A 14,839-nucleotide genomic window follows, 5' to 3' on the forward strand; every position below is an offset into this window, starting at 1 on the left:
CTATACCAATCACTGTGGGATACAAAGATGAATAATATAAAGAGTCTTACACACAAGAAGCTCATAATCTACATGAACAACCAACACATTTGTGCATACTTAACTCCAGTACTGGTGGCTCAGATGGTAAAGAATCCACCTCTGGTGCAAGAGACCCAGATTTGATCCCTGGGTCAAGAAGACCCCCAAGAGAAGGAAAAGGCTACCCTCTCCAGTACTCTTGCCTGGAAAACCCCGTGGACAGAGATGCATGGCAAGCTATAGTCCATGGGGTCACAAAGAGTTGGACGTGACTGAATGAATTAAAAAGTAGAGACTTTGCCAACAAAGATCCATCTTGTCAAGGCTATGATTTTTCCAGTAGTCATGTAAGGATATGAGAGTTGGACTATACAGAAAGCTGAGTGCCAAAGAATTGATGCTTTTGAACTGTGGTGTTGGAGAAGACTCTTGAGAGCCCCTTGGACTGTAAGGAGATCCAACTATTCCATCCTAAAGGAGATCAGTCCTGAGTGTTCATTGGAAGGACTGATGTCGAAGCTCCAATATTTTGGCCACCTGATGCGAAGAGCTGACTCATTTGAAAAGACCCTGATGCTGGAAAAGATTGAAGGCAAAAGAAGAAGGGGATGACAGAGGATGAGATGGTTGGATGGCATCACCGACTCAATGGAAATGAGTTTGGGTAAACTCCAGGAGTTGGTGATGGACAGAGAGGCCTGGTGTGCTGCAGTCCATGGGGCTGCAAAGAGTTAGACATGACTGAGTGACTTAACTGAACTGAACTGAATTGAATGACTAAGCATGCAACTCCAGTACAAAGCAGGAGCCAGAAGAGACAGTATTGGGGCAGGGAACATAGAAGGAAGATGTCAGCTACATTGAATTTAAAATCTTATTGGGGCACCCAAAAAGATCCTCCTCCGGTAGTAAGAAATAAGAAACTCAAATTTGAGGGAAATGATAAGACTGAAAATAAATATGTTAGAGAGAAATTCATGGAGAGATAGTAATTGAAGCTGTGAGGCTAAATAAAGTTAGAGCAGAATTTCTCAACCATGGCACTGTTGAAATTTGGGGCCAGATAATCCTTTGTTGTCAGGGAGGCTGTTTCATGCATTGTATGATTTTTGTCAGTATCCTTTACCTCTACCCTTAAAATGTCAGTAGAACTCCCTCACTGGCTATAACAACCCAAAATGTCTCTAGACTTTGCCAAATGCACTCAAGGGGCAGAACTGTCCCAGGCTAAGGACCACTGGGTGAGAGAGACAGAGTAATAGTGTGAGGGTGAAAAGATCACAAAGGACACAACATGATGAAATAAGTTTCTAGGGTAGGAGAAGGAGGAGAAAAGACAATCATTGAGGTACATGATTAACCAAAAATATATAACCAAATATATTAAATATTAACAGTAAATATTATTGGCAGTAAATATTAACCAAAACACTGGGGGAGGGAAAGAACTTCAGTTTTGTGAATGAAGCTTAATCTTGGTGAATAAAATGTGCACACATAGCCAAAGAGATGTCCACAGCACTTGTATTTATACATGTAGGCCACGTGACTATATAGACCAAAAACATATGTTAGAGAAAGAATACATTCCTAAAATCCTTCTTTATCCATTCTGCTCATTTAATGAGACAGTCCAATTTTATCAAACTATTGCAAAAGCCACTTGAAATCTTTTTTGAGATTAAATCAGAATCAGTAAAACTGGAAGCAACTGCAGCTGCTTCCTTCTCCTTTTCCATGTCCTCACATGCTCTGTACTTCAGCCTCACAGTGTTCTCAAGCTCTCCCCACTCTCCCAAAATGTAATAATCTCAAGAAAGACTTAGATAAACTCTACATGGCTATTAAAAGTGTGAAGTCCAACTGTCTCCTCTTTTGATGTTTACAGGATAAAAAGAAGATCCCCATCTGACATGCCAAAAGAGTGAAAATCTAAACCTCTAATTTTGTAAATTTGGGAGTCAACAAGTCTTGGGAGAGAGTGTCTTTTTACTGGAGGTCTCCCAGAACCCCAGAAATTGACCACTTTGGGAACCCTGGTATAACCAGAAGGCTAGATCTATTGCTTCTACCTAAGTGTCTATTACATCAGCTGGTGGCTCAGATGGTAAAGAATCCACTTGCAATGCAGGGTTTGATTCCTGGGTCAGGAAGATCTCCTGGAGAAGGGAATGGCAACCCACTCCAGTATCCTTGCCTGGAGAATTCCATGGACAGAGGAGCCTGGCAGGCTATAATCTATGGTGTCACAAAGAGTCTGACACAACTGAGTGACTAATACATGGGTGTCTATTACACCAAATGGAAGAATATCCTTGTCTAGTCAATCCACTCCCTTACCTCTAGGGAGAAAGAACATCCAGTTTCCTTAGTAGGAAAGAACTGTAGAAAATGGAGAGCATTACCTAAGCACATGCAGGAAATATGCTTAGGTTGGAAGAGTCAGGGTGGAAGATCATTCCTGAGACAATTGTCCTCAACGCCTTGCGAAACCAAGGATAAAACATACCATATATAATGGGATTGAAAGCGGAATTAAAATAGCCCAACCAGAGAAAGATGTTGTACAAATCTTCAGGCGTTGTAAAATTAATGAAAGGGTCTGTGATTGTCAAGACAAAAAAGGGCAGCCAACACAACACAAATACTCCCATGACGATGCTCAAAGTCTTGGTGGCCTTGCTTTCTGTTTTGGTTGATGCCTTCATTTTGCTTTCCAACCCAATGTGTTTCATCATAGAACCTGTGCCAATTTGCTTAGCGTGCTTCCTGGCTACTGTGAAAATATGTATGTAAATTCCCACCATTACCGTCCCAGGGAGAAAGAAGGCTATAAAGGAGGCCAGCACCCCCCAGAGCTTGTTAAATATCAGCACACATAAACCTGTACAGTCAGTGGCTGCAACAAAGTCTTCTGCACCAATTATGTTTAATTCTGAGAATACCAGGCCAAAAGCAAAAAAGATGGGAATAGACCAACTGATGAATAGAAAGACTCCTACGAGAGAGATGGTAATTTTGGTGACATAATGCAAAGGGTCACAAACAGCATAGTAGCGGTCCACTGAGATGAAGCAGAGGTGAAAAATGGAAGTGGTACAGAGCATGATGTCACAGCAGCTGTGGACTTTGCAAAAGAGATCGCCAAAGTACCAGCAGGACTCAATGGACCGGATCATACTGAAGGGCATGACCACACAGCTCAGCAAGAAGTCAGTGGTGGCCATGGAGAGGATCAGGAAGTTGGTGGGGGAGTGGAGCTGCTTGAAGTGGGCAATGGAAATGATCACAACCAAGTTGCCCAGCATGGTCATTACTATGGCACCGATCATGACAACATACAAGGCACAGGCACTCAGCCCAGACCTCATGTTTCTAGGGCATGAATTGTTCACCAGAGCAAAGCAGAATTGTACTTCTGAAGGGTTCCAAAGGTCCAGTGAATTCATTGTCTTTGTCTTGTGGGTACTATGAGTCTTTTGCAGAAATACTGTTCCTCTCTTTCCTGTGAAAGAAAGAGGAAAAACAATAAAAATAGTGCATCTTTTCAGAGAGGTCCAACTAACTGCACTTTCAATCCTGGGATAAGCTCCCTACTGACCGTGAGTGCTGCTTCCAACTTTAATGTGCAGATGAATCAGTTAGAGATCTTTTCAAAACACAGATTCTAGTTCTGGGGTGGGGACTAAGAATCTGCTTTTCTCACCAGCTCTTGGGAAATGCCAGTGCTATTAGTCTAAGGACCATTCCTTGATTAGAAAGGGACTAAATACAACTAAATGAATATTGTCATCCAACACCTAAATAAGCCAGTTAAAACCACCTAAGTAATCTAGGTAAATGCATGTTCTGATTGTACCAATATGTTGTCCTTATTCAGGATTCTGAAGACATGGGCAGATCAAAAATTTTTCCCTGTCCCACTTTTATTAATCAATTTGATTTACTGGATAATTCCCCTCAAGAATTACCAGGACCTCAGGAAGTATTCTTTAATGCTGAGTTTAAACAATAATTGTGATCTAAAGATTATGCATCTTCTTCTTTTTTTAAAATTTCTCTTGTGAATATTTGCAAATGTTTTGGATCCTGCCATTTAATACATACTCTTCAATTAAGAAAATATTGTTCTCTTCAATGTGGTCAATATAGATTTCAGAGTTTAGAACAATATATGTAACTAAAAATACTCTAAAGCCTACAAGATTATACAGAAATTGCCTCCAAAGAGGGGTGGGAAATATCTCAAATGATAGATTGTGAAATTCTCTGGGTTGTCTCCTTCCATTTGGCAGCCACATTCATTTATAAACTCACATTCAAGTTAACGTCATCTCGTCCACAGACTTTAAGTCTCACATTGGTAACAAATTTGACATATAGGGTGCTCATTGATTTTACTTTATGTAATTTATGCTGTTGTACTTAAAATGTGAAAATAATGGGACTGACTCATCTGGAGTATGACAAGGGTTTGACTTGTTTTTCCAGAGCTAGGACTGGATGTATAACTCTGATGACCAATGACAAGCATTCATAAGATCTAAGGTCAGGTTGGAGAATGGAGTTTAGCCTGAGAATAGATGAAGACGCACTGGTCCATTGGGAAAATGAACCCACCAGCAAGTCCTTGCCAGATTTACTTGGAAAAGATACTAGTGAGAATACATGTAACTTTGAAGATAATATTTACATTTACAATACTTGCAACCATAGGTTAACAATTTTTTCCAATGTGCATTATTTGAAACCTTAACATTATGGCACATTTTGTTTGCTCTGGGTATAGTGAATTAATTTCTTAGACTAGTATTATTCTTAAGATATATTTTAACTAAACCATTCCAATATTATGCAGCTGAGTTGAACTTGAGAAACCAAAATGTAGAGAGTAACATATAAGAGACAAAGATTTATTCAACTGTTTTTTAAACTGCAGAGTATCCAGCACTAATTATTTGATTACTTATCATTTTGGTTCCTAAACTCTGATATTCATATAATAAAATCTTAAATACCTAATCACCTTCTTTAATAAATTAACTTTTAAAATTATTTTTATCCTTTTACTCTTGTGAATTAAAATTTTTTTAATTATTTTAAAAATTACTTTGAAAAATATCTAACAATTACCACAAAATAACTTATACATTTGTCACTAATAGGCTTCCCTACAGGTAAAGAATGGCAACTCATTCCAGTATTCTTGCCTGGAAAAGTCCGTGAACAACGGATTAATATAATTTAACCTCCTTGGTTTGTAAAGTGAATTTTGTTTGTTTTATTTTGGAAGACAAGTTATGAAACAGCTGCTAGAAATTAATAGTATTATTTCATGCTTCTGATGAATGGTTGTATATATTAGAGAAATATTTTAGCATTTAAGTATCATATTAAGACAAAAGGATAGAATAAAACATGTTTATTTTAAAAGTTAAGACATGGAAGATTTAAGAGAATATTAAAGATAATTAAGCTTTTATCGTCTTAGTTAAAAGTTGCAAAATAAATAAGCAAATGCAAGTATAACTACTAGTCTACTGCTTTGTTAAAAAAGAAAATAGTCCAGAAGAAAAAGAAGGAAATTATTAAGTGCACAGGACTTTATTTAAAAACTTAACAAGGTAAAGATTCCTTTTCACTGAAGATTCACCTCCAGGAAAGAATTTTTTAATAACAGTAATTTTTAATAATGTAAAGTTAACTCCTCTATGGCATCTGACTTTTATCATGGGACATTGTTGTTACACCTATTTTTTTTTTTTTAATTACTGACATTTCAAAAAAGGATCAAATTAATGACAACACTGCAAAGAATGGCCTAAGGAAAGTACAGAAAATTGTTAATTTTACCAGGAGGTAAAAAGAAATATTTACTAGCAGTTCTGGAGAGAAGCAAAAACTGTATTACTTTTTAGTTCAAATTTCATTCTTTCAGGGAAAAAATTACAGAATGGATAAACAGACTCAAGGACACTGAAATAATAATTTTGAAAAATGTAGAACTTTCTCAGAATTTCAAGGAAAATATGAAAAAGAAATTATATAATAATTTTCCTCAAGTATTAAATATTTAAAAGTCTATTAATATATATGTATTTTCCTCAAATAAGAAGGAAAATATCCAACAAGTTTAATAATATATTGCAAATGAAATGGAAGAAACAAGGAGAGAACTTATATTTGCTTTATCAGGAATGATTTTTCTCCTCTTACTGGTTATGAGGCTTAAACACTCCACCTCTGAGACTGTTCTTCTGAAAACAATGATTTTGTCTTGCTTTGCTCTATCTCACTCAAACAATAATTTCCTAGGTAAGACAGATTACTTATTAGATGTGAGAAATGACTGTTGTGGATCTTTAGAATTGCCTCTTTAGAATTCCAGTGATTTTTAAAAAATTATCCAAATCTATTTTTATAGATCTTATACTTTGTAGAATTTATAGATTAATATTTTAAGTTTGGTAATATTTATTTTACTTGAAATAAATAAACACATACATACAAACATAACTACATATATCTGATCTTTTCTTTCAAGATACTCTTCTTTTGCTTATCAGAATTTGTTTGGCTAAGTTGGTGATTTGGAGCTAAATGGTTGAAAGTGATTTGTTTGTTGTGCTAAGGTTTCTTACCATGCAAATGAGCCTTATGCTTCACCACTCTCTTCCCTGATGATTTTCCCTGAGAAAATACACTTACGCCTGAGATCTTATTGGTAGGCTCCTGGCAGTCTGTGTTGTCATCAGTATTTATACACAAAATATGCCTCCTGTGGCTGCATTACCTGGGTTGTGCTATTAACAGGAGTGTTTTTTTAACAACTTCAGCATATTGTCAGCAGAAATGCTATATCGAGTCACCAGAGAATTGGCTCTGGGAGAATAAAAGTTTTGTGCTATCATCGCCATGATTTCAAAGGGGCACCAAGAACTAGCCTCACACAAAGCAAAAGTGGAGAAGATTGAAAGGGGGAGAGGAAAGGTGGGAAGGAGGAACAAAGGAAGGAGTTAAAATCCAACAAATGCTCACTATACTTATTACCAAATGCTGCTGCTGCTGCTGCTAAGTCGCTTCGGTTGTGTCCGACTCTGTGCGACCTCATAGACGGCAGCCCACCAGGATGCCCCGTCCCTGGGATTCTCCAGGCCAGAACACTGGAGTGGGTTGCCATTTCCCTCTCCAGTGCATGAAAGTGAAAAGTGAAAGTGAAGTCGCTCAGTCGTGTCCGACTCTTAGCAACCTCATGGACTGCAGCCCACCAGGCTCCTCCATCCATGGGATTCTCCAGGCAAGAGTACTGGAGTGGGTTGCCATTGCCTTCTCCAAATGCTAGATGTTTTCAAATAGTGAGTTTTTTAATTCTTGTGAAAATTTGACTAATTTATATATCTTTTCCGTTTGCTGCCATGTACAAATCAGTGATACTCATTCACACTGCAATTCTTTGTCTATAATTTCCTGAGCCCAAACAAAAGGCAATAAGAACCATGCTTCAAACCAACCAAAGGAAGAGGGGAAACTTCCATCATCATGTGGGTATTTTCATAGTCACTCGGAGACGGTGTATTCACTAGTGCACCATAGTTCCAATGGTGTGCTAAGCTTCAGGGAGTTTATGACAATAATTTTTTAAATTTTATTTTATTATTTAAATTTACAATATTGTATTGGTTTTGCCATATATCAACATGAATCCACCACAGGTATACACATGTTCCCCATCCTGAACCCTCCTCCCTCCTCCCTCCCCATACCATCCCTCTGGGTCGTCCCAGTGTACCAGCCCCAAGCATCCAGTATCGAGCATCGAACCTGGACTGGCGACTCATTTCATATATGATATTATACATGTTTCAATGCCATTCTCCAGAATCATCCCACCCTCTCCCTCTCCCACGGAGTCCAAAGGACTGTTCTATACATTAGTGACTCTTTTGCTATCTCGTATACAGGGTTATTGTTACGATCATTCTAAATTCCATATATATGTGTTAGTATACTGTATTGGTGTCCATCAAACCACAGAACTGTTATATTTTAAATACCCAATGTTTCATTTCAGATCAATTCAGTTCAGTTGCTCAGTCATGTCCGACTCTTTGTGACCCCATGAATTGCAGCACGCCAGGCCTCCCTGTCCATCACCAACTCCTGGAGTTCACCCAAACTCATGTCCATCGAGTTGGTGATGCCATCCAGCCATCTCATCCTCTGTCGTCCCCTTCTCTTCCTGCCCCCAATCCCTCCCAGCATCAGAGTCTTTTCCAATGAGTCTTTTTCAACTCTTCGCATGAGGTGGCCAAAGTTTTGGAGTTTCAGCCTCAGTATCAGTCCTTCCAATGAACACCCAGGACTGATCTCCTTTAGAATGCACTGGTTGGATCTCCTTGCAGTCCAAGGGACTCTCAGGAGTCTTCTCCAACACCACAGTTCAAAAGCATCAGTTCTTCGGCGCTCAGCTTTCTTCACAGTCCAACTCTCACATCCATACATGACTACTGGAAAAACCATAGCCTTGACTAGACAGACCTTTGTTGGCAAAGTAATATCTCTGCTTTTGAATATGCTATCTAAGTTGGTCATAACTTTCCTTCCAAGGAGTAAGCGTCTTTTAATTTCATGGCTGCAGTCACCATCTGCAGTGATTTTGGAGCCCAAAATGTTTAGAGGGTATCAAAGTTTATTTATAAAAAATAGAATCAAATTATCCATGTTTAAATTAACTGGTCAAAATTAACTTTTACAGCCTCTAAGGATTTTCATCATAAAATGAATAAGAATGATAGGAAAATACTGTTTTCTTTACACATTCATCTGGGTTTACAAAACTTCTTTTTAGAAATTTCTTCCCAGGTAGATGAAGCAAATCAACCACATAGTATTAATATAGTTTGTGCTCAGTTTAAAAGTAATTTTTGTACATTTGTCATTTTCAGTATTTGCAATGTTTAAGGGAATTTAGCATTTACTACAAAAGCTTTATGATTCCCACTTAAATATATGTCATTAAATCATTGATTTAGCCATGATTTTTAAGTTGAGAGGAAGAAGTAAAGTTTGCTAAGTTTACTAAAGTTATTATAATTGTTAAGATTTTTAAATTTACCATATTTGTAAGTCCTTACATTTGCAAGAGCTAGGTACTGGGGAATGTTTCATGTATATTTGACAATTAAATTTTCAAAAAGTGACCTTGAAATTTTAATTTGATAAATGTAAATAAAAATATTGAAGGAATTCAACTACCTAAGTCTCTAACTGCTTCTTAAAAGATGTTGTGAAAATTTACTAAGTGTAGAATAACTTATATTCTAAGTTAAATAAAGTTCAATAGAAATTATAAGTTAAATTTTAAAAGAAGAGCTAATTTCTTCAATATTATTTTCTGAATAAAATATTAATTCTTAAAGCCAAAATTATCTTAAATACTCTTTTTTATACACAAAAGGACACCAGAAATCTCAAGATGACAACTGATCTTCAAAAGAAAAAGAAGTTTGCCAAGTGGAGGAGGGTGAATTGCCCTCAGGTAGGGCCAACAAAGTGGGGATGACTTATTAGGGGGCCAGTGATTCCTTTAGAGGAGGGTAGACTTCAGAAGAGTGACTAAGTTTGTGTAGAAACACAAAGAAAGGCCAAGTCAGGCCTATACAAACCTGATGTCTTTGAGGGGAGTTTCAAAATTTTATCTCAAAACAATGAAAAGCTACATTCGTTCTTGGTCCAGTAGGAAACAGTTGGCACAATCAACCTGTATGATTGAGGAGAGTTTAATTTTAAAAAAAAGAAGAAGAAAGAAAGAAACTATTTACAAAGATGTGGGCAGTGTTTAAGGAAACCAGCCAGAAAATTCTAGCACCCAGGGCAGCAGTAGTAGGAAAATCCTATGGACAGAGGAGCCTTGTGGGCTATAGGCCATCAAGTCACAAAGAGGCAGACACGACTGAGCACAGGAGCATTACCTTGGCTGGAATTGACAGAAGATGAGGGTGGTACCAGGAGCACTAGAGGATGGCTATATGGAAAAAGGGTCTGAATGGCCTTTCCTGAAGGAGTCAGCCAGCCCCAGGGTAACTTGGCAGGGAGGTGGCCTAAGCACCCCGATTGCCCCTCCTTCCATCCTCACATCTCCTGCCACTGTTTCCTATTGGTAAAATGCCATCCATTAGACACTCCAGGGCAAGAGACCTTGTACATCCTAATTCGAATCTGCTTTCTACACAGTTCGTGGAGAAGGCTTGGACAAGCAGAAGGGATTTATCTTGGAAACCATGTAAGATATTTAAGAGGAAAGTGTCAACTTGGGATAATTGTGCAGAGTAGATTGCAAAGCTGTAAAATGGGAGGCAAGAACACTAGCTAACATGGTGAGAAAAGAGGCATATGCTGAGAATCAATTCTAAGTAAATATTCTTATCCTTTACTGAGTATCCAATATCTATCTCAGTGAATGTAGACAATTTTCCTGTAGCCTCTTGGCTATATATTTCATGAAACTAGCTAAGTCCATTCTAATAGATTGTCCCATTTATATTTAGATAGATTTATATGTTCAGTCTAATAATCACATGCTAATGTTGTACATACTAAAGCTGGCCATCCCTACACTGCTCCCTTCCCACTTTGAAAATTCCTAATCCTGCTTCCCTGAGAAGCACATGGGCATAAACACACACACAGAGACACACACACACAGGACAAAGACTCTCTCCTTTGATCAAATTTTAATCAAGCTCCTATGACTCCTCTGCTTGCCTACGCCAAACTTGGACTTCTTTGCTGTGGTAGACTCTAGATTGAGCAAGAAACCTGCTAAGTCAGCTTAGCAAAAACTCCCCCACTCTTGGTATCTGACTAACCTCACTATCTTATCACTCTGCCCTACGTTCAGCAAGAATTCCGATGAGTCAGTCTAGCAAGAACGCTCCTTGATGTTTCCTCTTAATAATTTTCAATCCACTACTCACAACCCAGTCCCATGGGAACAAATCCCACATTGTTAGAGTTGAATTCGATCTCTCTACTTTACTACAAAAACCCTATTGTAGAAGCTTTCCTTGAATAAAGTCTGCCTTACAGTCTTTAACAAATATCATGAATAATTAATCTCTAACACACAGAGCGTGAAGTTTTTAAGAGTAAGGGAATTGTTCAAAAATACAGAAACAGATAAAAGTTTTAAAAGTTTAAGGAAGCCAAACAGAGCAGCCCAATCACTGGATGTGAAGTGTATCTGCTACTGAAGGAATTCAAGTCTGTTTTAATGTCCTCATCTGTGAAGGGAGTGGCATAATAGGATCATGTCCATGGTCTTCTGAGACTCTCAGGAAGAAGGATCCTGGCCTTGCTCTCACAACCTAACATGTCTCTTCCTGGACAGAACCTAAAATATTCACTTCAAGACCAGTAGTCAAATTGGGTTAATAAATACTCTTTGGTAAGCATAAAAATATTCATTGGCTACCAATTATACATGTATTATGCACATTTGCTTTTCTACCAACAAATAGTTGTTCAGTGACTAAGTTGTGTCCGCTTCTTTGTGACCCCATGCACTGCAGCACACCAGGCTCCTCTGTCCTCCACTATCTCCCAGAGTTTGCTCAAATTCATGTCCATTGCATTAGTGATGCTATCTGACCATCTCATCCTCTGCCAACCCTTCTCCTCCTGCCCCCTCAATCTTTCCCAGCATCAGCGTCTTTTCTAATGAGTGCAATGAGTCAGCTCTTTACATCAGGCAGCCAAAGTATTGGAGCTTCAGTTTCAGCACCAGTCCTTCTGATGAATATTCAGGATTGATTTCTTTTAGGATTGACTGGTTTGATCTGCTTGCAATCCAAGAGATTTTCAAGAGTCTTCTCCAACACCACAGTTCAAAAGCATCAATTCTTCCACATTCAGCTTTCTTTATGATCCAATTCTCACATCCATACATGATTACTGGAAAAACCATAGCTTTGACTATACGGATTTTTGTCAGCAAAGTGATGTCTCTGCTTTTTAATATGCTCCCTAGGTTTGTCATAGCTTTCCTTCAAAGAGCAAATGTCTTAATTTCATGGTGCATGTAACAAGTACAGGGAATAAAAACTATAATGAATGAAGTAGTCCTTACTGAATATTATGCTTCAAGACACAATTTGAACCTATATATTTGAATTATATTATTAAATTATTCTTGGATCTAGAATTATTGAAATTTAATAAAATAATATTTGCAGTGACCTGGGGATGTAACGTACATGCTTCAGGTCAAAATTATAATAATCTCACTTTCAATACTCCATTCACTTGTAATGGCCTTTTTATTAATGTGCTTCAGGAAACAGATTTGCACTTTCTGAATGGGAGCTAAATATTTTTCCTGACACTATATATTTAAGAGCTTTCCGAAACCATGGATAAAAGAAGCCATGAATGAGAGGATTGCAAGTGGAGTTGAAGTACCCAAGCCACACTAAAAGATCAAGTACTATCATGGGAGTGGAGTAGCCTAGATATGGGTCAATCAAAACAGCAAGAAAACAAGGCAACCAGCAAGCTAGAAACACTCCCATTACTATACCCAGGGTCTTGGCTGCTTTGCGATCCTTTCTCTTGGATAAGTTTTTTCTCACTTCCCCCTTTGTGTTTTCAGGCATGTTGTCTATAACTAGAGCATGTCGTTTGGAAACAATAAAGATTTTGCCATAAATACCAACCATAATGGAGCCAGGAGTAAAAAAACATGTAGTGAACAATATTGTCCCCCAAAATTTGTTGAAAGCAAGTGCGCAGAAATTGAAGCAAGCAACAAGAATCTCATAGTTCTGCATACCAGAAACATTGGCCTTGGATAGAACTAAACCAAAAGAAAAAAGAGCAGGGGCTGACCAGCAAAATGCCAGCAGCCACTTTATCATGGAGATGGTCATTGTGCTTGTGTAGTGTAGAGGGTAACACACAGCATAAAATCTATCAACAGCAATGGAGCAGAGGTGGAAAATGGAGGCCAGACTTAGCATCATGTCAAAGCTTGTGTGGAATCTACAAAAGCCATCCCCAAAATACCAGCAGCTCTCTACTGATCGCACCATGCTATATGGCATAATGACCAAACCCAGCAGAAAGTCTGTGGTTGCCATGGAGAGGATCAGAAAATTTGTGGGAGAGTGAAGCTGCTTGAAATGTGATATGGAAATGATTATAACCAAGTTTCCAAAGATAGTGATGAACATGGCTCCGATCATAATTGAGTACATTATTACTCGAATATGAAAATGGCGGTTGGTGGGAGGACAGGATTTATTTCCAAATGTTGGACAACTGGATAAATCTTCAGGAATATAAGTTAGATCCATGGTGCTTTATCTCTTTAAACTCCTTTTTTGGAAGGTAAGTCAATGTTTCTTCTCCTCTTAAAATGATCCCAGGAAATTTCAGCCCTGAAAGTACAATGAAGTCACCTGTCATTAATTCATTTCAATTATAATATATAAATATTTAAAATTATATAAATGGTGCTTACTTTCTGAGTTGTTTGCTGCATTTGAAAGTGAAAAACCTCAACTGCTCACTCTTTCCTGTTTTAGTCAATTTTACTCTATTTCATCCTTCTCTTTCATTTCATCCTTCTTTATTCACACTTTGGCCAATCAAATTTCGCATGACTCATATTGATCATAGGCATGCCTTTCTCTTATTCTACTGGGAGGCAAAGGACTAGTCTCTTGTTTTCCCTGAATTCTTGGTACTTAGGTTAATGCTTGTAGCAGGCACTAGATGCATATTTATGAATGAATAAGTATATACATAAATGTGAAATTATGGCTGTTTTAAAATACTTCCATTGTTCCAATAAAAGCAACTGTTTCAATACACTTATAACTTTGCTGAAAAGAATCGAATAATTTCAGGAGCTCACTTCATAAAGTATCTTTCTATATTAAATTGCTTCTAATACTGCTATAAAAGAATCACTCCCAGAGTAGCATTTAGAGAGGCAGACCTGAGAGATTTTCTCTAAACATATTTTACTGATCCTTTAGGCTAGTGAGATAAGACCTAAGGATTTTGAGTTCAGATATGGATATGAAGGTATTAGTAAAAGGAAAAAAAAGAAAAAACTGCTGCAGGGGTTTCAGCTAAATGCCTTTGGGAGATGGTGGCAGTGGTGGCATAAGAACCCACTCAGTGCTCCATGACCCTGTTAGGATGGAGTTATGTGTTCTCAGTCATGTCCAACTCTTTGCAACCCTATGGACTGTAGCCCGCCAGGCTGCTCTGCCCATGGGATTTTCCAGGCAGGCATACTGGAGTGAATTGTCATTTCCTGCTCCAGGGGATCATCCCGACCCAAGGATTGAACTTACATCTTCTGTGTCTTCTGCGTTGCTGGTGGATTCCTTACCTGCTAAGTCATCAGGGAAGCCAGGATGGGGTTATACTGGCTTTAACGTCCCTTATGCATTGTTTGGTGCCTTACCTTTGCAGAGTTGGAAGTGTTCTTCCTGCTGATTCAGATACTCTGAAAAATTAAAGAAAATACTATGTGGGAGACTTACAACTTACAACTACACTTACATACTTCTAAGTCCATGAACATGCAGGCAAAGTACACTATTATCTAAATTTAGTTTTTCCTCCTTTTTATCTATTGAAAAAAATCACATCAGATGGATTAGCAATGGAAAATAAACATTAATATTGTTAGTTCTTTAATATACTAACTCAAATTAAATGTTTAATTTTTTATTTGTTTGAACTTAGATAAGGTTGATAAATAATGTGCTTTCACTTTCTCCTTTAAATTTTGATTGTAATGTGT

General features: G+C 37.9%; 2 protein-coding genes across 2 annotated transcripts; both read right to left on the reverse strand.

Annotated features, from left to right (window-relative positions):
- Positions 1–2,426: 2,426 nt before the first annotated feature.
- On the reverse strand, positions 2,427–3,670 carry LOC133254450 (trace amine-associated receptor 4-like). Its single transcript, XM_061428697.1, has one exon. It carries the CDS (start codon positions 3,468–3,470, stop codon positions 2,427–2,429), a length of 1,044 nt encoding a protein of 347 aa, XP_061284681.1. The 5' UTR covers positions 3,471–3,670.
- An 8,606-nt stretch (positions 3,671–12,276) lies between these two features.
- LOC133254451 (trace amine-associated receptor 3) lies at positions 12,277–13,441 on the reverse strand. Its single transcript, XM_061428698.1, has one exon. It carries the CDS (start codon positions 13,371–13,373, stop codon positions 12,342–12,344), a length of 1,032 nt encoding a protein of 343 aa, XP_061284682.1. The 5' UTR covers positions 13,374–13,441; the 3' UTR covers positions 12,277–12,341.
- Positions 13,442–14,839: the final 1,398 nt, after the last annotated feature.

Source organism: Bos javanicus, chromosome 9 (assembly GCF_032452875.1).
Source record: "Bos javanicus breed banteng chromosome 9, ARS-OSU_banteng_1.0, whole genome shotgun sequence".
Taxonomy (NCBI): domain Eukaryota; kingdom Metazoa; phylum Chordata; class Mammalia; order Artiodactyla; family Bovidae; genus Bos; species Bos javanicus.

Coding starts and splice junctions, on each gene's coding strand:
- LOC133254450 (XM_061428697.1), bottom strand. CDS start 3,470: ATGAATTCACTGGACCTTTGGAACCCTTCAGAAGTACAATTCTGCTTT.
- LOC133254451 (XM_061428698.1), bottom strand. CDS start 13,373: ATGGATCTAACTTATATTCCTGAAGATTTATCCAGTTGTCCAACATTT.